This window comes from Tachypleus tridentatus, chromosome 9 (genome assembly GCF_004210375.1).
Source record: "Tachypleus tridentatus isolate NWPU-2018 chromosome 9, ASM421037v1, whole genome shotgun sequence".
NCBI lineage: Eukaryota > Metazoa > Arthropoda > Merostomata > Xiphosura > Limulidae > Tachypleus > Tachypleus tridentatus.
The window spans coordinates 21,549,028-21,573,163 of record NC_134833.1 but is presented as its reverse complement, the minus strand read 5'-3'; the positions used below and the strand labels follow the sequence as shown (position 1 = coordinate 21,573,163).

General features: G+C 35.4%; 1 protein-coding gene across 1 annotated transcript in view; it reads left to right on the top strand.

Moving 5' to 3' along the window:
- LOC143227304 (ovochymase-1-like) overlaps positions 1-15,216 on the top strand; it is a 65,859-nt gene extending 50,643 nt beyond the window's left edge. Inside the window, exons 7-13 of the mRNA XM_076458760.1 lie at positions 1,886-1,999; positions 3,438-4,367; positions 7,567-7,637; positions 9,171-9,271; positions 10,839-11,104; positions 12,797-12,936; positions 14,396-15,216. Coding sequence (XP_076314875.1) covers positions 1,886-1,999; positions 3,438-4,367; positions 7,567-7,637; positions 9,171-9,271; positions 10,839-11,104; positions 12,797-12,936; positions 14,396-14,557 — 1,784 coding nt within the window. The 3' untranslated portion in view covers positions 14,558-15,216. The remainder of the gene's footprint in view (positions 1-1,885; positions 2,000-3,437; positions 4,368-7,566; positions 7,638-9,170; positions 9,272-10,838; positions 11,105-12,796; positions 12,937-14,395) is intronic.
- The last annotated feature ends 8,920 nt before the right edge of the window (positions 15,217-24,136 follow it).

The following is a 24,136-nucleotide window of genomic DNA, read 5'->3' as shown; positions in this document are numbered from 1 at the left end:
CAAGGGAGATTTGAACCCGCAACCCTTGGATTACGACTCGAGTGCCTTAACCAAGCTACTCGAGGGCTATCTGTGCTAGCCGTCCCTAATTTAGCAGTGTAAGACTAGAGGAAAGGCAGCTAGTCATCACCACCCACCGCCATATCTTGGGCTACTCTTTTACCAACGAATAGTGGGATTGACCGTCACGTTATAACGCCCCCACGACTGAAAGGGAGAGCATATTTGGTGTGACGTGGATTCGAACCCGCGACCGAGTCTGTCTTAACCATGACCATGTCGGGCCCACGAGATTTGTGGAAACAGAACAAATAAAAAAGTAAAACAATATGAAAAAAACAATTAAAAGAGAACAGTAAAAATAAGTATTTAAACGCACAGTAACTAATGTGCAAAATTTCAGACAACGAAGTAGATTTGTATTGTAAAATTACGTTCCGTCAACGTGAGTTTTAAAACATGTGAACAGAATAGTGAAAGTAAACAATGTTGAATGAGAACTTAAAAAAAAAATTACTCACCAATCGTTTGTTATGATATTTTGTTATAGAAGTTTCTGTAGCTGAGAATAGTAAAGCATATTTACAGACAAGTTTATTAAAATGTATTTATCGGTAGCGGGACACTGAAACAGTATAAAAAAGCTTTAGTTGATTTTACATGTTGTAAAAAAATTATACGTACTGGTGAACAAAATAATGTGTCGTACATTAAAAGTAAGCCTTCAGTGGCACGGTGTTATGCTTGCGGGCTTATACCGCGAAGAACTGGGTTTCGATACCCGTGGTGGACATGACACGTATAGTCATTTGTGTAACTTTATAACAAACAACAAGGCGTTAAGGGGGGGGGGTTAAGGCGTTCGACTCGTAATCCGAGGGTCGCGGGTTCGAATCCCCGTCACACCAAACATGCTCGCACTTTCAGCCGTGAGAGTGTTATAATGTGACGGTCAATCAACTATTCGTTGGTAAAAGAGTAGCCCAAGAGTTGGCGGTGGGTGGTGATGACTAGCTGCCTTCCCTTTAGTCTTAAACTGCAAGTTGAGAGACGGATAGCGCAGGTAACCTTCGTATAGCTTTGCGCAAATTCAAAAAACAAACAAAAATTATAAGTAGGTGGCGCTCTCTATCCACCTGGTTTGGAATTATAGCTATGATGATTAAAATGATATGGTCGGCGTTACTTGATGTAGCTGACAGATGAATAAACTTACATGAATTATCTATAATTTTGACTCCGTTTCACTTCACCATATGGTGGCATAAAATAATTTAGCTTTGTGAATAATGTTATAACGTTTCGTCGAATTCATTATTCGATTTTATACAGTGGATCAACTGTATAACGACATTATAAAAACGTCACCATTATAAGAGGCCTAATGGCATTTCTTTGGTTTACTAAGCCAAGCTGTGCTGATGAGCCTTGAATAGACAAAAAACTACAGTGAACAGCAGTGGGTATGGCCAATCAAAAGAATGCAATAGGCCTCTACGTCACAGATTCTCTTTTTAATTTTACCTTTGGTGGAAAAAAAGAAAATAAAAGAAATCTTTAAAATCTGTATAACAATTATGTAACTGTGAAACTAACATGTTTATATCAACTAGTTTCACACCTACTTCTGTGCAAAAGCTTTCTATTATTGTTAATCGAAGATACGTCATTTTTAATGTACTCGTAAATGTGAATTACAGGAATAGGTTTATTAAAAGATCATTTTTTTTCGTCTGTTAACAATCGTCAGGCAAGCTCGGAAGACAACTCGTCGCAGTAACTGCAAACTATTAAAGCACTTTAGCGCCATCTGTACAATTCTTTCTATTTATTTTTGTGTAAAAAATATTTAAATGCAAATTTTTTTAACTACTTATTCCATTAGCTAACACTTTTCTTTTGACAGTTATGAAAGCATATTACTTAGTTTTACTGCTGCTTCTTCCATATTCTGTGACTGGAGGCGACGGAGACGAACAGTTTCGTGTTAAAAGACAAGGTAAGTTTATTTACGAACATTATTATAGAACTGTAATTTATTCTTTTAGTAAGCAATTTGCTGGGTACGTGGATTTATTTTTATCATAATTGTGTGTTTGTAATTTTAGCGTAAAGCTCCAACACAGTAGGTTATCTGCTATATATCTTCCCCGAAGATCTAACCCTAATTTTTAACGTTATAAACCCTAAAGCATAGAGTTTTAGGCTTGGTGATTAAAGCAATTGACTCGCAATCTAGGGATCATGGGTTCTATTCCCAGACACCAAACATGCTCACCATTTCAGTCGTGAGGTCATTATAATGTAACAGTCAATTGAACCATTGGTTGGTAAAAGCATAGCCCAAGAGTTGGCGGAATGTTTATTAGCCGCCTTTCCTTTAGACTTCCATAGCTAAATTAGGCATGGATAGTGCAGATAATCCTCGTGCAGCTTTGCGAGAAATTCAAAATAAACCCAACCGTACAAATAGGGTTTGAATTTTATATTCAACCACACTTCAGCACTTGACAAATAAAACACCTGAAACTATTTGAAGAGTTATAAGCCATTCACTGCCACTTGTTGCCTTTTTCCAAGCTAGAGTGACGCCATTTTTGTTAATTTTTATTTTTAAATACATTTACTTTTATCTTTGGTTCATGTTGGCCTGATTTGCATTGCAGGTTTTATTTAGAAATTAGTTTCTCGTTGACTCATGACGAACATTATAATTAACTTGCGTGCAGAAATGGTTCTGACACTGCTGGCCAAAATCTTAAGGCTAAATATTATATAAAAAAAAATATGCATTTTGCGTTGATAGACTCAACCACTTATTTGAGTAGAGCTTCAAAAGATAAAAATAAGAAAAGGGAAAATAAAAATAAAAAATAGAAATTAGCATTTAATAGCGAAAATGTGAATACTGTGAAATTAGCCTAAATACTAGCTGGTCAGAAGTTTAAGACCATACCAAAAAGAAGTCCTAAACAGGGTAAGAAATGCCCAACAAGAAGTTTCAGTAGTGAGTTGCACGGCCGTCATTGCGAATAACCGCAAACATTTATAACATTCATCAGACACAGAAAGTCCAGAAATTTCATGATATTGAGTAAAGTTATGTTCTTTCCATTCAATGTAAAGAATTAACTAGAAACATTGGATTAGATCACTCATTTTATATGCAAGATACAGAGGGACAACCAGCAATAATCTCTTGGATTAACTAGAAAAACAACATCCTGATTATGTTTAAATATCTGTGTGTGGATCGTGTGTTTTAGGAACTATGTGAAAACAAAGTCGTGACTTCACGAGCACTTTGGTGCACGTGTGTGTTTTAAAAATGTGTTTACAGGGTATAAACATCATCGGTAATTCTAGGTAATGTGTGGAAAATGATAGACATCCTAAAATAACGAACTAAAAATATTTATCTTTTATCTCGATTTTAGGTTTTCGTCTAAATTTAGGGTCTCGTTCGCTACTTTCAGGGTTATCAGATGTCTTGGGACAGTTTGCTAAACCTAAGCAAAATGATAAGTTCTCAGAAACGGCTACAGAGTTACCTGACTATGATTACAGTGAATATAGAAATGACTACGAGGAAGAAACGTCAGATTCAACGAATAAAACGTTGCAGGATGTTGTTCAACAGTTGATCAAGGTAGCGCGTGGCGTGTATCGCATCCCTTCGGGCAGATCAGCCCTTGTCAATCTTAACGCTCATCCCAGCGAGAGGTTTCAGTTTTGTAGGACCCCCAAGAACGAACCCGGTCACTGCCGCTACATTCAACATTGTCTCTTACCGGAATTTGTCACAGACTTTTCTAAGTTTGTGAGTTACGTTTGTTTTATCAACAGTCGTTATGTGGGTGCTTGTTGCCCAGATGACCACCCAGCAGAGAACATTCCGGCAGCTTTAACCACAACCACAACCACAATACCGGAAGTTCATCCTCCAATACAAGATCAACAAGACAAACCATTTCGGCCACACAGACCTGAGAGACCAAATAGAAGACCGGGGCGTCCTAACAGAAGACCAGGAAGACCCTTCCAGCCAGGACGTCCAAACAGACCAGGAAGACCCTTTCAGCCAGGACGTCCAAACAGACCAGGAAGACCCTTTCAGCCAGGACGTCCAAACAGACCAGGAAGACCCTTCCGGCCAGGACGTCCAAATAGACCAGGAAGACCTTTCCGGCCAGGACGTCCAAACAGACCAGGACGACCATTTCGTCCAAATGGAACTGAAAGACCTTATGAACCAGAAGAACCTGAACCAACTCCTGAACCTACGCTGCCTCCTACAACTACGCCAAAACCCACACAGCCTCCTCCACCACCTTCACCAGAGCCGTCTAATTCACCTTACGAAGAAGGTTTATTTTTATTTTCAAGAGTTATTTATTTATTTTAAAGTAATTTGGTGTACAGATGACTTTGTAAACCGTTGAGGATGACATATGTGTTATTATTATTTACAAAATGAGGTTTCCGATGTGAGAAAGATTTAATTATTTTCTTCAGAATATTGCTCATTTAAAAACACATTAAATCTTAACATATTTTACAACAATAGGGAATCCTCAATAGCCGCGGCTCTAAATATTGGGTTGAGGAATAATTCGTGAGTGTTTTTTCAAGTTAACGAAATATATTCATAAATGAAACGCTTTCGCAAAATATTTCATGTCATTTGGTAGATAATTTTTTGCTCTAATAAATGGTGTGTTTGATTTTCATATGTCTTCAATTTTTGCTTTCATTTTCAGCTCATTAAATGGAATGTCAAGTGGACAAAATCGAGCATTTTCGACACCATCTGCTTTTCGCATTTAATTTCTTGCAATTTCGTTTAAAACAATGCATACTATATACCTAGGTATTACATGAAATAAAGTATCATAATAAATGTTTTGGGTGTAATGTGTTCATGCATTGAAGTATTGTATAGTCTTGCATGTAATGCGTGAATGAAATTATTTAAAAACGATCACGAATTATTCCTCAACCTGATAGATCTCAATTAGATCACGAGACGAATTTACGAACTAAACGTTTGTTTATTTGTAAGCAAGCACAAAATTATTATTTGTGCTCTGTCTACCATGGCTATCGAAACCCGGTTTCTAGGTGTGTCATTGGGGGGGGGGGATGTAAAAGTTTGCATGTGAGAAAACACAACAAATAATTCAGAGACATTCTACGAACCGTGCCTAAAAATCAATAGTATATAATGAATTTGGAAATGATGAATTTATTTTTATCTTTAACGAAAGAAAATAAATGATTCATAAGTAGAATGGAAAGTGACAATATATGATGTTTATATTGTAACTGTACTGTAAGGAGTTTCTTACATATAGCTTTGTAGTCCAGGGCATGAGCCAGATCAGAGGATGACAGTTATGCAATCTGTTTCATCTGATCACATGTGAACGCTCACACTCAATAGGCAGACTCATCACTAAATGTTAACACTTCACCATACTCACGTTTAAACAGTGGAGCGTAACGGATCAAATGCGAACTTTCACATTAAGTACGCGCACTAACCGATAATTCTTTGCCATAAAAAGGTAGGCCCGGCATGGCCAAGCGTGTTGAGGCGTGCGTCTCGTAATCTGAGGGTCGCGGGTTCGCATCCCGGTCGCGCCAAATGTGCTCGCCCTTTCAGCCGTGGGGGCGTTATAATGTGACGGTCAATCCCACTATTCGTTGGTAAAATACTAGCCCAAGAGTTGGCGGTGGGTGGTGATGACTAGCTGTCTTCCCTCTAGTCTTACACTACTAAATTAGGGACGGCTAGCACAGATAGCCCTCGAGTGGCTTTGTGCGAAATTCAAAAACAAACAAACAAACAAACAAGCCATAAAAAGGTACTTTTGTGTTATGTTTGAGTTTTTGGAAATCACTGGATTCTCTGATGACTGAGATTTGTCCGCTGTAGTCGAACTAATCCGAATTATCTATAAAATTAAAAGAAATAGTTCTACAAATAAACGATAGGCGTCATGAGCTAATTAATTTATTTTGCCCCAACGCATAAGACAAGTTCAGCTGACCTCGATATTTTAATTCAACAATGGCATAAGTTTAATATCACATACAAAATTATTTTCTTTGTTCATGTAAATACCACAATAACTGTATAACTCTAGGTACCGCATAACTTGTATAAACATTCAAATAATAAATTAATATCAGAATTATATTCACTACTTGATTTTATGGGGCTTTTAAATCTTAAATCTATTAAAGGCAATTTTAAATGTATTTACTGAATGACTAAATATTGAACGTTTAACGGTGAGCAGTGCGTGTTTTTGCATTTTCAAATGATTTTGTATTATAGGTTTTCTCGACAGCTAAGCAGTGAAGAGCATGCGCACTTCATTCTCCCACTTCTTGTTTTTCTTTAAACTTATTTAATTATTTAAAGTTTCCTAAACTGTAGCTTCTTTAGGCTGTGCTCTAACCCTAAAATAAAATAAAATGGCTCCGGACAAGAGTTGGTGAAATTATCTCCAGCTGGCTAAGTTTACAGACTTACAATACTAAAACCGGGGTTCGATTTCCACCCAGTGGACACAGTAGCTAGCCCTTTACGAATTTGCTATAAAACGAACAAATAGATCTCTAAAATTATTGGTATATTTAATTGCAAGTGTGTCTGTCATCTGTGGCTTATGGCTGCAACTTATTACAAAATAGGTTATAAAAGTTAAGCAGTTTAAACTGTTAGTCTGTAAGCATAGTTATCTAGGGTAGATACTTTCAGCGAAACAGCGTGATCAATCAGTTCGACCAACTTGATGTGGGTAATTTATCATGCTTATGTTGTGAACTCTAAACCAAGCTTCAAAAGTGGAAATGTAATATTGTAGTTATTCTATTTTAAACACACTTAATGTTTCCATAAAACAATTCTAAAGATAATATTGTATTTATTCTATTTTAAACACACTTAATGTTTCCATAAAACAATTCTAAAGATAATATTGTATTTATTCTATTTTAAACACACTTAATGTTTCCATAAAACAATTCTAAAGATAATATTGTATTTATTCTATTTTAAACACACGTAATGTTTCCATAAAACAATTCTAAAGATAATATTGTATTTATTCTATTTTAAACACACTTAATGTTTCTATAAAACAATTCTAAAGATAATATTGTATTTATTCTATTTTAAACACACTTAATGTTTCCATAAAACAATTCTAAATCAGCTGTAAACAGTTTATAACTGGTTTTAGTTTCAAATGTATCCATTTTAACGTTAACTGAAAAAAAAAAAGATATTTCAGGTCTAATGCATATTAAAATGTGATGGTAAAATATATTCCATTCAAGCCGAATAATAGTGTTTATAATATATTATATCAGTGAATTTCTGTTTGTTTCTCAGTTATAATGCAGAACATGTGCTCAGGTAAATGTATGATAATACGTATGCGATGTTCTTTGTGTCCTACGATAATATGTATACGATGTTCTTTGTGTCCTACGATAATATGTATGCGATGTTCTTTATTTTTGGTATAATGGGTGTACTTGTTCTTTCTTTAGTATGTGGCCTTAGCTTTCGCACGAGAATAGTTGGAGGAAAAGAGGCAGATCCTGGCGACTGGTTATGGATGGTATGGTTTTTTGGTTTGGTTTGAATTTCGCGCAAAGCTACACGAGAACTATCTGCGCTAGCCGTTCCTAATTTAGCAGTGTAAGACTAGAAGGAAGGCAGCTAATCATAACCACCCACCGCCAACTCTTGGGCTACTCTTTTACCAACGAATACTGGGATTGAGCGCACATTATAACGCCCCCACGGCTGAAAGGGCGAGCATGGTTGGTGCGACGGGGATTCGAACCCACGACCTCCAGATTACGAGGCGAACGCCTTAATCTACCTGGCCATGCCGAGCCTGTATGGCATGTTAGAAAGCCGAAAGAATCTCATATTTTCAGTTAGATTTATAATGAAAAGTCCTTTACGTGTACGATGCGACTAATAATCTGCGTTAAAAAATTAAAACATACCAACACATTTGTTGCAAAGAAAACTTTTCTTTTATAATTTATAAAAGAAATTATATTAATAATAAAAGTGCATTTACATGAGAAATGGGTTTTAAAATACATCAAAACTAAGAACGTGGGTTTAATGTATTTTTGGATAACACGTGTTCAATCTCGTTGAAACAGATGTGGTTACAAGTTAGAGTGGGAGGGTTTACTTGTTTGGGAATTTCGCACAAAGCTTCTCGAGGGCTATTTGTGCTCGCCGTCCCTAATTTAGTAGTGTAAAACTAGAGGGAAGGCAGCTAGTCATCACCACCCACCGCCAACTCTTGGGCTACTCTTTTGCCAACGAATAGTGGGATTGACCGTCACATTATACACCCCCACGGCTGGGAGGGTGAGCATGTTTAGCGCGATGCGGGCGCGAACCCGCGACCCTTGGATTACGAGTCGCACGCCTTACGCGCTAGGCCATGCCGGGCCTAGAGTGGGAGGGAAGAACACAAGCCATTTCTCAGTCGGGGGAGAGGGCTAAAGAGAGCTCCATGAAAAAAATTGAGGGGGCTACGTACGCTCTTTATTGTGTGGGCACATACATTGTAGTATTATGGAAGAGAACAAACTTTTTAATAGCAAGCATTGTTCGTTAGGTGCAGACGCTACAAAGGAAGCTGAGGCCCATTTTGTTGTAGCTCAAGCCCCACAAAATCCCCCACTTCCCCCTTACTGTCACTTCTTAACCATACAACACCATAAACTGACAGCTATTTCAAGCATCAACTCACTGACACGTTCAGTGAACTAGTTAATAATGACTTGTAACTCAGTTGTATACACGATATTTATAAAGTATCGCCACCTATTGGTCAATATCGAAACAATGAAATAGAATAACCCACTTATCATTCTTGCAGAAACTATTGCCAATTATATCATCCTTTAATTATATCATAAGCAAACAATTTCAATATCCCTAATATATATATGGTAGTCAACAAGAAAACATAGATTATTTATGTTCTTAGAGCTGAAAGATCCATTCTATTCTTAGTGATTACAGTAGATGGGACTTCTTAGTTTAGTACTTACTAAAATTATTTATTGATCGTTGGTCTTGAACTTTCCGATTTTATTATATGTTTTACTTCAAACAGGCTGCTCTGATACGTGGACCAGCAGATCTGACTGGCCAGTTCTGTGGTGGTGCGCTCATTAACAGATATTATGTTCTTACTGCTGCCCACTGTACAGAAGGGTACGTTGAATACGTCATAATTTTAAATGTAAATAAATAAATATAAACATTTATAGAAATTGTCAACAGAGGACGCTACTATGAATACATTTAAACGGGATGGTTTTCTAGGGTTTTTATGCAAAGTTTTTATGTATTTCTGTGCACTCTGTGGATTAAACCCAGATTTTTGTATGGTAAGTCTGTAAACGTAATTCTTACCCACCGTAGAGTTAAACGATAAAGGCTTAAAATATTCGTATGTATAACAAATTGTGTAAATAATAATTATTAGAAATATTATTATTAATATTTATTACTGCAGGTTTTTTTTATCTGTAACAAATCAAGATATATGATTTCTTGGATAGTGTTATGTAGAGCGAAATGAATTCACCATTCACTCATTACAAAATGATTATATTTTTTATTATTACTTTGTTTGTTCCGTTACGCAAATTACACAAGAGACTAAATCTAATTGTTGGGACAGGTTTTACACCTCATTTGTTGATAGTTATTATCCATGTTATATGTTTTAATTGGAAGTTTAAGGTTTCAGTTTTGTTTTTTGCTGTTTTTCAAAAGTGCTTATTTAAAATTTTGTCAACACGTCTAAATCATCTGAAATGACATAACTGGTTCAACTTTGCCCTCATCAGAGGCCATACTGAATGTTGTAATTATTAACTTTTTTTATATATATATATGTGGTTTTTTGATCCTAGAAAATGTATTAAACTAAATCTAGAAGTAACAAAGGTATGTTTAACACTGAATTAAAGTTACAGCTGTTGAGCTGAAAACGAATATAAGTTTAACCGGGCCGTTGTAAGTTCTTTCCCTTAAATACTGGGTTTTAGAAAGGGTGTTAGTTCACTTACGTACTAATTACGGTAACTGCTGATAGTATCGAGTTACAATGAATATATCCAATCCAAAGCAGTCGTTTTATACGTCAATGTATTGATTTTTTAACGGTTATTTCATACTTGATTGTTTATTTCGAATTTCGCCCAAAGCTACTCGAGGGCTATCTGCGCTAGCCGTTCCTAATTTAGCAGTGTAAGACTAGAGGGAAGGTAGCTAATCATACCCACTCACGGCCAACTCTTGGGCTACTCTTTTACCAACGAATAGTGGGATTGACCTTTACATTATAACGCTCCCATGGCTGAAATGGCGAGCATGTTTGGTGTTATAGGGATTCAAACCCACGACCCTCATATTACGAGTGGAACGCCTTAACACGCTTGGCCATGCTGGGCTTCCATACTTGAACCATATGAATAAGTTATTCTTTGTATTATAGGGAAACAGCAGACAAAACCAAGGTGAGGTTGGGCGAGCACGACTTTAGTAAGACAGATGATACCGTCTTAAATTGTTGTTTGTATTGTATGTTTACAGCATACAAGTTCAAGTTAAGGTTGGGCGAATACGGCTTTAGTAAGTCAGACAATAACCATCTTATGTTGTTGTTGTTTGTATTCTAGATTTACAGCAGATAAGATCAAGGTGGGATTGGGCGAACATGACTTTAGTAAGTAAATAATAACCACTTTTGTTGTTGTTGTTTGTATTATAGATTTACAGCAAATACGATCAAGGTCAGGTTGGGTGAGTACGACTTCAGTAAGACAGACGATAACTCTCCTACAGATGTCGCTGTCGCTGAAATAAAAAGCCACCCAAATTTTGACAAAGTCAGATACTACAACGATATTGCGCTATTACGACTGGAAAACCCAGTGACGTATTCAGATTTCATCCGTCCTATTTGTCTGCCAGATCCACGTAATGATCTTCGAAGCAAAGTAGCTACAGTGATTGGTTGGGGAACACTAGCATATGGTTTGTATTCTTCATATATATTATAATAATACCCTCGTACACCATGGTGAGTGTGGCAGCAAAGTTATAGATCTGTTTGTTAAGTATTGTACTTTTATTTCTAAACCAACGAAAGTATTTATTTTTATTTTCCTAAATAACAGTGATATATATATATATATATTATTTAGGAATAGAAAAAAACTAGAAATATTTTGATTTTATTTTTTATTTTTAGTTTTTTTTTGTTTTGCGCAAAGCTACTCGAGGGCTATCTGCGCTAGCCGTCCCTAATTTAGCAGTGTAAGACTAGAAGGAAGGCAGCTAGTCATCACCACCCACCACCAACTCTTGGGCTACTCTTTTACCAACGAATAGTGGGATTGACCTTCACATTATAACGCTCCCATGGCTGAAATGGCGAGCATGTTTGTTGTTATAGGGATTCGAACCCATGACCCTCATATTACGAGTCGAACGCCTTAAACGACCTGGCCATGCCAGGTCTTGGTTTTCTTAAATGGAAGTGAACAATGCGCAAAATCACCGAAACAGGTGTTTTCTGTTACCGTAAAAAAAATCATAAAATAATAATTAAGTAATACATAAATGTCCACGATTAACGTAGAATAAAGTATACTACAGAAAAAAAATGTTCAGGTTAATGTTTTTCTAGTTAAGCTAATCGCTACACAATATGCTAGATATATAAGACTTCAGGCTTATCAGTGGGGACTAGTTAGTACGGAGTAAAATATAGTTATATGACCGTTCCCCACCGCCTTTTAGGATTGCTTTAATGATTAGATTTGATTGTTGTCAAGCGCAAAGCTACAGAATGGGCTATCTGTGCTCTACCCCCCCCCCCACGGGTATCAAAACCTTATTTTTAACTTTATAAGCCGCCAGGCTTACAGATAAGACATCGAGAGGAGGTGAACGAAGATAATATAGCGGTGCCGAATACACATCGCGAAACTGTTTTACCTGTTTTAACAATATTAAATGTGCACAAGCATAAACATGTTGTGTATCTGGGGTCAAACGGATTGACCTTGTGGTGGCGCTTTGGGTATCAAAACTGACAAGCCGGGTTCGAATCTCTGCTTTGTTATTATAATGTTACCCGCACTTAAAGCTGTGGGTGCGTTATAAGAGTGACAGTGGATGGCAATATTGACTGGCTTCCTTCTCTATGGTCAGTAATTCAAAATTAATGACTGCAACAACTAGTCCTATTTTATAAAAAACGATCACAGGTTTCAGTTAAAAACAAAAACTTTATTATTTTGATCTAGGATCGTTAGCTATCTCATATTTGTGTATTTATTCATTAATTACAATCTTGGTTTCTTTAAATTCACGGGTTCTAGGATTTTATTACCAATAATTTTTTGATTATTTGAGATAAGAAATATTATTAATTTTTGTATTCACAAAATAAAGCTAGCATTTAAAAATGATTATTACAAAATAATTTATTCGTATGAGATTTACTAGTCCTCCGCTGGTACAGCGGTAAGTATAAGGATTTACAACGCTAAAATCAGCGGTTCAATTCCCCTTGGTGGTCTCAGCAAATATCCCCATGTGGCTTAATACAAGAAAACACACACACACGTAAATAGACGTACCAAATTTTGATTATTATTTTTTTCCAGGAATTAATTTGCATTTAGTATTTTTACATATGGTTAATGTTTTTGCCACTAGGTGGTGCGTCGAGCAACGTCCTGCAAGAAGTTGACATCCCAGTCTGGGATAATGAAGAGTGTAACAAGACTTTTGTTCAGAAAATTTCAAAAGTATTTCTCTGTGCTGGCTCCAAAAATGGTGACAAGGACTCGTGTCAGGTAATCCATAAACCAAAAATACATCAACCTAATGATATAATAAGTTTAAAACACTCCAATATTAAGTGGGTGTCTTGAAAAATAAATCATTTTTTTACGATATAGTTGATTTCTCTGTTGGTTATTTGTTTTCTTTCCATTCAAAAAAGGCGGTTTTGGAGTAGTAAACAGTTTGACTGAAAAAGAGAAGTTAAGCCTAATACATCAAACAGAGTCAAAGCACATAATATAAGCTTTTGTTGTTTTTAATTACACCCACTTGTTGAAGTGCTTTATCTACTGATTACGAAATACTTTCATAACATTTAAAATTATTTGCTGTTTAACTGTGTATTGTGTTTCATAAACAACTTCTAAAAATACTGCAGAGATAGAGTGGTCGGACGTGTTGTAATGTGCTCTGTTTTACCTTTACTACTCATGGGTTTTAAGAATTACCCAATATTAATTATTAATTGGAAGACTATTAATATGGGAAGTTCTGGGTATATGGGACACACTTCTAACCAGCTTAGAGAAGCTGTACCTAACAAATAAAACAGTGGAATGACGTATTATATAGGGACACACTTCTAACTAGCTTAGAGAAGCTGTACCTAACAAATAAAATAGTGAAATGACGTATTATATAGGGACACACTTCTAACTAGCTTAGAGAAGCTGTACCTAACAAATAAAATAGTGAAATGACGTATTATATAGGGACACACTTCTAACTAGCTTAGAGAAGCTGTACCTAACAAATAAAATAATGAAATGACGTATTATATAGGGACACACTTCTAACTAGCTTAGAGAAGCTGTACCTAACAAATAAAACAATGGAATGACGTATTATATAATAAGTCTTTGTTGTTTCTTTGATGACTTAAAAATACCATATCCAGTTTATATTAACTTGTATTTTAATTCCTGTTGCTAGTTGATTTTATGACGTGTGAAACTGACGTAGAGATCCAATTCTTCCCAGTTATAGTAACATACTATTAGCATACGCACGTTTTATTAAACTATATAGCACTTTGGAAATTCTGGGCTCACTTTTAAGTATCTTAAATTGTATATTTCAGTATAATAATTCTGAATAGCTACCAATATGAAAAGTTATGAATTTTATGGGTTTATTTGGAATTAACTTAGACCACCTATTTAAAAGTAACTCTGGATGTCTACTAATATGGAAAGTGCTAAATATATGAGGCTGATTTCGAACTAACTTAGACACAAATTATATCAGAGTGAATCTGGATGTCTAATAACGTGAGAAGTTCTTGATATATAGGGCTGACTTTGAATTAACTTAGGCCATTTATTTCAAGGTGAAACTGAATAGTTATTAATATAGCAAGTTCCAACTAACTTAGACTAGTTATTTAAGGACAAAACTAGATTATTATTAATATATCAAGCTCCGACTATTCTGGACACGCTTCAAACTAACATAGATTACTTATTTCAGGGTGACTCTGGAGGGCCACTGATGTGGGAGGCTCCTAATCGCCGATGGACATTGATTGGAATTGTTTCGTGGGGCATCAGATGTGCGGAGCCCAACTATCCCGGTGTCTACACCCGAGTTACTGAGTTTTTAGACTGGATCAGGGAAAACATTTCTAAATAAAATAATTATTAATAATTAATAATAACGCTAGCGTTATTTACAAACAATTCTTTGAAAATGTAAATATGGAACTATTAATTGGCTGTCTGTTTGGCTTCTTTAATTTAACTTACTTGGAAATATTTGACAGATTAATCTACCAGTATCTGCTTTTATTTTGAAAGCTTCAAATAACACAGGCCTGCGAATTTAAACTTCATAAAAGTTGTTTTAGTTTTACTAACTGATTTTCCATAAAATTGTACCTCAAAACGGCTGGTATGGTTATTAATAATTTTATTGATAAGTAGAAAACAACGTTTTGACCTTCCTAGGTCATCTTCAGATTAACAAAATAGGTTTTCGTTAACCTGAAGATGGTCTAGGAGGGTCAAAACGTTGTTTTCTCCTTATCAATAAAAGTGTTAATAACCATACCAGCCATTCTGAGATACATTTTTATTTCAAGAAAAGATTTTCCATAATTCGGTTACGCGAAAGCGATATTCATTTTCTTTTTTCACGTAAGGATTTTTTACAAGTCAGGAGGGAAAAAAAAACTTATTTAGATCAAATTATTATTTTCTTTACTAGAACGAACAAATATTAACAAATATATAAATAAAGTGAAGAAGAGGGAAAAACATTGATGTTAAATGAATGTGCTTCTTCATTCATCCTGATCTGTGTGTGTGTGTCTCTCTTACTTTCAAAACTACGTGTTGTGGTCTTTATTCTATGTACTGTGTCTAGAGTATCTCGTTCCAATGCCCAGTAGCGACCAGTTGGAGCATCCCGTTTCAATGACCAGTAGTGACCAGTTGGAGCATCCCGTTTCAATGACCATTAGTGACCAGTTGGAGCATCTCGTTTCAATGACCAGTAGTGACCAGTTAGAGCATCTCGTTTCAATGACCAGTAGTGACCAGTTGGAGCATCCCGTTTCAATGACCAGTAGTGACCAGTTGGAGCATCCCGTTTCAATGACCAGTAGTGACCAGTTGGAGCATCTCATTTCAATGACCAGTAGTGACCAGTTGGAGCATCCCGTTTCAATGACCAGTAGTGACCAGTTGGAGCATCTCGTTTCAATGACCAGTAGTGACCAGTTGGAGCATCTCGTTTCAATGATCAGTAGTGACCAGTTGGAGCATCTCATTTCAATGACCAGTAGTGACCAGTTGGAGCCACTCGTTTCAATGACCAGTAGTGACCAGTTGGAGCATCTCATTTCAATGACCAGTAGTGACCAGTTGTCATGATGATCTTCCACCTTTCCTGATTCCTTCTGGTAATTTCCTTGATATCTTGACGAAACCTTCCCTTTGTTCTTTGTTGAAGAAACCGAGATTTTCGGGGAAATGGTCAAAATATGAGAGTAAGAAATGAGCTTTGAAGCTCAGATTACAAACCCAAGTCTGTAAATTTATCGAGCATATCATTGATACTAATTTCGTAATTTGGACACTCGTTGTTTACTTAAAATTTGTCAGTGACATCTTTAAAGATAACCAAAGTTTCTTTTTCAGTTTTCCTCATTGTTCTTTCGAACTGTTAATCAAAAGTCAGTTTCCTAATCTGGTGCCCAAAAGAGATTTAACACAAACATAGTTGTTGTTTGGAATTAAGCACGAAACTACACAATGGCCCAGGACTAACCGTACTCTACCATCACGGGTATCGAAACCTGGTTTCTAGCGGTGGGAGTCCGCACACATACCACTGTGCCACTGGGGGAGAACCATAAATGTAATAGAATACGTTTGGTCATTTACGCAATTTCTTGTTGCCATGGCGGTTGATAAATAAATAATATTAAAAAGAAAACAATAACTTTAAAGTGCACGCACAAACAAACACTATTCAGAAATGACACGTCATGCGGCCTGTTAACCATTTATATACTAGAAGTGTGTTTCTCGTGGGCTCTGGAATGATCGATACAACTCTCACATAGCGATTGGTCTAGAGAAAACTATAGTCAGTGATTGTCAACATTTTATGCATAACAAAATGTGACCCGATTTCAATAAAAACGATTCATTTATATAAAAGTACGTGTAATATTTTGTAAAGTAAGACAAAAAAAATCTGTACCTGATAGATTAAAATGCATATCATTTTCGGATTCAGCATACGAGAATAGCTGGAGAACATGTAAAAATTTCAAGATAATAAAGACATATCATGCCTGTGTTGTCAGTATTTAACTTGTATGATTGGACACAGGTCGTTATGCGATTTCAAGTTCGAAGACCTAATGTTGCCAAAAACATTTTCACCATAATAGTATTTTTCAAACATGAATTTTTCCTAAAACCCAAAATTAAAACTGAAAACTGTGTCTTAGCTACGCCTATAAATAATAGTAGCTCTAAACCCAGATACTACTGCAATAAAAACTCAATGAAAACCTGCCTAGAACGAAGACAGATATGAAAGTGAACATTTTATCGTCTGTATAGATGTTTGCACAAATTTCTTGTCAATAACACTGGAAACAAACATCAAAATCATCCTATTCTGGTAATTATTTCGTTGAGAAATATTAATTTTATTTCACAATTTGTGACAGCAATTTCTGTGTTAACAAAATAGAATCGCTGAATATGTAATTACATTAAGGTGTTTTAATGAATGTAATTTAATATAAATAGTTGTTTTTGTTGTCTTTACTTACATGTTTTGACGATAAAGTTAGAAAACAAACGACCTTTACGATCCAATTGTTTTGGAATTTCGCACAAAGCTACTCGAGAGCTATCTGTGCTAGTCGTCCCTAATTTAGCAGTGTAAGACTAGAGGGAAGGCAGCTAGTCATCCCCACCCACCGCCAACTCTTGGGCTACTCTTTTACCAACGAATAGTGGGATTGACTGTCACATTATAATGTCCCCACGACTGAAAAGGCGGGCATATTTGATGCAACGAGGATTACGAGTCGAATGCCTTAACCACCTGGCCATGCCGGGTCACTAACAGATAAAGTCATGAGAGATTTTAAAAACATCTTGTTTTTTTAGGATCTGATCCGTTGTGAAATTTAACTTTTAAATATTCAATATTTCTTTATCACATTGTAAGTTGTTTGAATTCCCCGTATTAAAATAAAAAAAACCCTCAGTTCCATATCCTTAATACCAAAAGTGAAAAATATCTAAATAATAAATAATCTCAAATGTAAAAATGAAAGATTCATAAAACTTCTATAAGTAATCCCCATGTTTTTTTAATACATTTTCTAATAACATTATTCAAGTTAAAAGTCCTATTTTGACGCAACAACGTAAGTTCTGAATATTAGAAAGAATTTAGTATGTTCTACGAACAGAGCTATTTACTTTGTTGACAAAGATTCCGTAAACCTTATATCAGTAATATTGATTTGTATGATTGTTTGTAATTGAGTGCAAAGCTAAAAAATTGGTTCTCTGTGTTCTGCCCACCACGGGTATCGAAAGCCGGTTTTCAATAGTGATGTAATTCTGTAGATATGCTGCTGTGCCACTGGTGGGGAGGGGGGGAGGTAATAATCTTGAAGTATAAGGTAAAGTCATTTGAGTCCTCGCAATTTTCATTGAGACCCGCCTAATTTCCAGGCCAACTATAGGCCTAGTATTATCTTCCGCTTCCTACGGCGTCTAGTTAAGGATATATTATCGAATTCATCGCCTGTAGCAAGCTCTAATTTTTCCATAAAGATTGAGACAACACGACGTAGAGAAACATGGCCGATCTCAGGTAATGACCACGTTTTCATTACATCAGTTTCATCCACGCCGCATATCTCCAAGTGCAATCGATTACCTACTTTATTTGGAGAATTTAACAACAATATGCTCAACAACTGCTTTAATAATTCGAAACTCATTGCAGTTTTTTGGTAGTTTTGTAATCATTAATTAAAACTCGCTGAGGGTAGCGGTTAGTGAAACAAAACTTGTACAAAGGACAATGTTAGACGATAAGACCCTCCCTGTTGTTAATAAATCCTTAATTACATAATTACACGTTAATTATATACTCTGGTTTCTCGTACGAAATAATTGAGTAATTCAACTAATTATGAAATTGTGACTTTAAATTTAAAGCCAAAAGTCTATATAAATAAAAATTAAATGGCTCTATTTCTGGGGCTTTTGCCGTCTTTGTTTGCAAAGATCTTAAAACAAAATGCAGGCACATCGTCAGACATTTACCCAGTTACCATATCAAATCTTACAATAACCAAACCCTCAAATTCACCCCAGATACTAATGGACCATTTTTAAAGTAACGTGTCAGATAGTCGTTATCCATATTCTGAAACTATTGACCACAGAAAAGACAGGAATTGAGTAGCATCTTACCACTCAACCCATTATTCAAACTATATGATTGACTGTCACACTTATAATGCACTCGCAGCCTAAAGTACAGGGAATATTTTGTGGTAATGCATGGATTCAAACCAAATAAAAGGGCAAAAACTCCATCAGAAAACTCCGCCCATCATAGCAGAAACTGACACATTGAACAGGATATCAAGGAATTACCCACTCAGCACTTTTAAAATCCCAGTAAGCATGATATTTCAATTATCAAATTAAATATGTTGTCGTTGGTATTGGCAAACAACATTTATCCAGGAGACTAAATATAATAGAAAGTGCCTTAAAATTTTGTTCGGAAATTGTGGTGAGACACTCTAAAAGTATGTTTTGAAATCGTCATGAGACATAAAAAGTAAGTTAACAAACCATCACGAGACACATGGAAAGTACATTTCGATATCATCGTGAGACACATTAAAAGTAAATTTGATATCATCTTGAGACACATTAAAAGTAAATTTGATATCATCTTGAGACACATTAAGAGTAAGTTTGATATCATCTTGAGAAACGTTAAAAGTAAATTTGATATCATCTTGAGACACATTAAAAGTAAATTTGATATAATCTTGAGACACATTAAGAGTAAGTTTGATATCATCTTGAGAAACGTTAAAAGTAAGTTTGATATCATCTTGAGACACGTTAAAAGTAAATTTGATATCATCTTGAGACACATTAAGAGTAAGTTTGATATCATCTTGAGAAACGTTAAAAGTAAGTTTGATATCATCTTGAGACACATTAAAAGTAAATTTGATATCATCTTGAGACACATTAAGAGTAAGTTTGATATCATCTTGAGACACATTAAAAGTAAGTTTGATATCATCTTGAGACACATTAAAAGTAAGTTTGATGTTATCTTGAGACACATTAAAAGTAAGTTTGATATCATCTTGAGACACGTTAAAAGTAAGTTTGATATCATCTTGAGACACGTTAAAAGTAAGTTTGATATCATCTTGAGGCACATTACAAAACAAGTTTTGAAATCATTATATTTACTTTACCTCAATTTCGGATCACATTTTGCTGTTTGTGTTTAAATCATTTCATTTCAATGAACGTCTTACAAGTCCATAATCTCAGGGTCGCGGGTTCGAATCCTCATAACACCAAACATTCTCACCCTGTCAGCCATGTGGGCGTTATAATTTTACGGTGAATCCCACTATTGGTTAGTAAAAACTAGTCCAAGAGTTGGCAGGGGGTGGTAGTGACTAATTGTCTTCTCTGGTCTTACATTGCTAAATTAGGGACGACTAGCGCAGATATCCCTTGTGTAGCTTAGCGCGAAAGTCAAACCAAACCAAATCTTACAAGTTACCTGCTTAATAAAACGTCTCCCGCTGATACAGGAGTAAGTCTACAGATTTACAACGTTAAAATCAGGGGTTCGATTCCCCTCGGTGAACTCAACAAATAGTCCAGTGTGGCTTTGCTAAAAAAAGAAATAATAAAACGAATAATATAGTTTTGGTGTTCCAGGATTACTTTTACCGCATTCGAACATTTAGTGAACATTTAGACGTGGTAAAGAGTAATCAAACATATTACAGCGTTTTTAAATGTTTCAGTAAAGAACCTCTTTATTTTTAACCTTGCAGCTTCGGGCTTCAAATGCCACATTACCTATTTGTGCATTACCAAGTTTTTCTGGCTATACACTCGAAAAGATTAAACCCGACTGAAAAGATGGTTTTAACTATGCTTCTGACCTCTCAATGCTTGGAATAGGTAATTTCTTGTTGGAAAAACCTAAAAAAAAAGAAAAAAGTGCGCATTGTCAACGACCCGAAGGGAAGGGTTGGGAAATTAATTTGCAAAAATTACCACCGCAAAGCTTCAGCGGCCTCTGGTGGTTACAGAATGCACGTTAAAAATATAACTACGTCACCTCAATCTTTTCCCCGTAACACTGCCGAAGGTAGCCAATATAACGAGGCCTGCGTGGGTCACTAGCCTAGCACTTAACGTTCCTGTCGGAAAGGTAATGGTGTAGATTCTGCAGAGGTGACAAGACTTTTATCTCTTTACCTGAATACAAACCCAATATAATATTTTTCAGAAAGAAAAACACCTCAAGCGATTATTACGTTTCAGTTTATTTCTGCTCGTGTTTCTATCTTATGATTTGATTCTTAGCCGAAAATACGAAATGCAACTGTTCATTTTGCATGTGAAATCATTCGCTTGTGTAAATATATATAGTCATCACTATATATATAAATATATATAGTCCTTGTGAATTTTGATATAGATATTGAGATGTACTGTGCATTGAGTTATCTTTCTTCCGTTTGACGTACAACCTACACTTTGAACCAAATATTTCAAACTTGAACTCATCCGTCCATAACACCCTTTTCCAATCACCAACCTTCCAGTTTCTGTACCATTTTAGCAGCTTTCAGTCTCTTGACAATATTTGGAGATCGACCTGAATGTTTTGTTAAACTGCTACATGACCAGATATTCCATTATCATGACTCTTCTTGATACTGTAGACCTGGACACTTTTCTGTCATTTGATACATGGTTGTTTATTTCATGCTCGGTGACAGTCTTCCTACAGGCTACATAAACAAAGATACTTAACATCTGTATCATTGTATTTAGGTGTTCTGTGTCTTACTTTCTTATTTTCATATTTACCTGCTTAGGTCTCACGATTTATGATGTTCTTGACAATGTTTGGGGAACATTTCAAGTCTGCAACAACTTGTGAGACAGTCCAACCAACATCGGCCCGGCATGGCCATGCTTGTTAAGGCGTGCGACTCGTAATCTGAGGGTCGCGGGTTCGCATCCCCTTCGCGCCAAACATGCTCGCCCTTTCAGCCGAGGGGGCATTATAATGTGACGTTCAATCCCACTATTCGTTGGTAAAAGAGTAGCCCAAGAGTTGGCGGTGGGTGGTGATGACTAGCTGCCTTCCCTCTAGTCTAAATTAGGGACGGCTAGCATAGATAGCCCTCGAGTAGCTTTGTGCGAAATTCAAAAACAAACAAAACAAACCAACCAACATCACGTAAATCTTTTATGTGGACTATGTGGTCTACTGATAATTCTATGTTTTTTAGACCGTGGTATTTCTGTGTTTACCTAAGTATTCACGTCTTCAAAGTTTATATTATATTTTATGCGTGCATTGTGCCTAGCTCCAAAAGTGGTTACATTGTACTTAGTTAGAAAAAGCACTTACGTTTTGCCTAGCTGGAAAAGCGGACACAAACGTTGTATGGTTAAACGTCTTTTTTTTTTTCCTTTCTTAAACATTCAGTCTTACGTGAAATTTCTCGAGTAGATGTCTTGTGTTTTAAGAAAATAATTATTTTTTACACTGATAAATTTTCTGAAAAGATCGGGAAATTGAACTCAAAATGAAGTTACACAACATTAACAAACTTTGGTATATCAGAAACAAAGATGGGGGAGTTAAGAGTAGAAAGAGTGGAGTAGAACAGTGGAAGGAAAAAACAAAAACACTACCACCTACTTCTAATTCTGTGAAACAGGATCTAGGGGCTACATTGTTAGAAAATTCCAACTATAACTCAAGTTTAATATATGAAAAGATTATTTAAAAGCTATTGGAGAGTAATATTTGTTTCTGTTGTTAATTTGTATGTTTGCTTGTTGTTACGTGCAAAGCTACGCAATGGGCTATCTGTGCTGTGCCCTTCACAGGAACCATGGCCTTTCTAGGATTATAAGTCCGCAAACTTACTGTTGTGTCACTGGAGGCATGACAACTAGTAGTATAATCTGTACATTAGGACATGACAGTAGTAGTATAAACTATACATGGAGACATGACAGTAGTAGTATAACCTATACATGGAGACATGACAGTAGTAGTATAACATATACATGGGAACATGACAGTAGTAGTATAACCTATACATGGGGACATGACAGTAGTAGTATAACCTATACATGGAGACATGACAGTAGTAGTATAACCTATACATGGAGACATGACAGTGGTAATATAATGTATTCATGATGAAATATAAATTTTTATATACCATGTCAATAAAATCTATAATCTATTAAAATCTAAAACTATTTTTAATAAGAAATTCACAAGTTAGTTAAATTAAATTAAAATTACTTCAATTTTTTATTTCATTAAATATTAAAAAAATCAAAGTGAACAACAAAAACCAGAAGTGTTATTTTATTATGTCATGAATACTGAATATATAATTTCAAAAATGTTCAAAGTCTCATCATGAGCTCTGACCTAGACTTTTCATTTAAAGTTTATGTCGATTCATTCTAAATCTCAATGTATCGATCACGGCCAATGTAACTTCATCAGATGTTGTTCATGTTAACACATAACTATTGTTTCTGAAACTGCAACATGATAATTTAATGTGTTTTTAATTATATTGGTATTAGTAACATAAGTTAAATTAAAGAGTTGACTTTTTAAGTTCTTGTAGTGTCTTTATTAATATTGGTGTATTTGAATATTAAATATTTTCACTCGGCTGTTTTTGTTTATATATATATATATATATGGACTTTCTTAAAGATTATGTTTATTTTGTGTACTGTTAGCCGCTGCTCATAGATGGCTCTGATTACTTTTTTTCCAAGTACAAAATTTTAGCTCATAGCTCCATCGCTTGATTGATTTGATTGATGCGGCTACTGAAGATTCCCTCTTGTTTTTAAATGGGTTGTGTGAAAAACAGTTTAAGAGCTACGAAAGAGAACCTGCTGATTATCCTAAATGTAAATAAAAACAATCGACATTTCGAACCTAGTGGTTCTTTTGAATGTTCATATATGCGCTGTATTTGTATATAAGATATAGAAAATATAAGTATTTACAACCCTCATTTTTAATTATTATTTAAATAATATCAGAATTTGTTTTAAGAACAAAAGGACAGCTTGACACTATAGTTTTAATCATCCCATTGCACATTTCCAATAAAAATATTCATAAGTAATATTTGGGTAGGTTTATCTATAATATAATCAGATTGGCTGATTGAAGGAAAAACTACGATACCATGATGGTACTTCGAGCTAAATTCAAGCCCACAATCACATGCGTAACATATTTATGAATGTACACATTCAGTTCGTAATTATTTTGGTTGTTTAGGTTTTGTTATTATAATGAACTAAATAATCAAGTTAGGACATTTCACCTATACTCTTACATGTCTTAAGTTAATATTTCTCTTAGGACATTGCACCT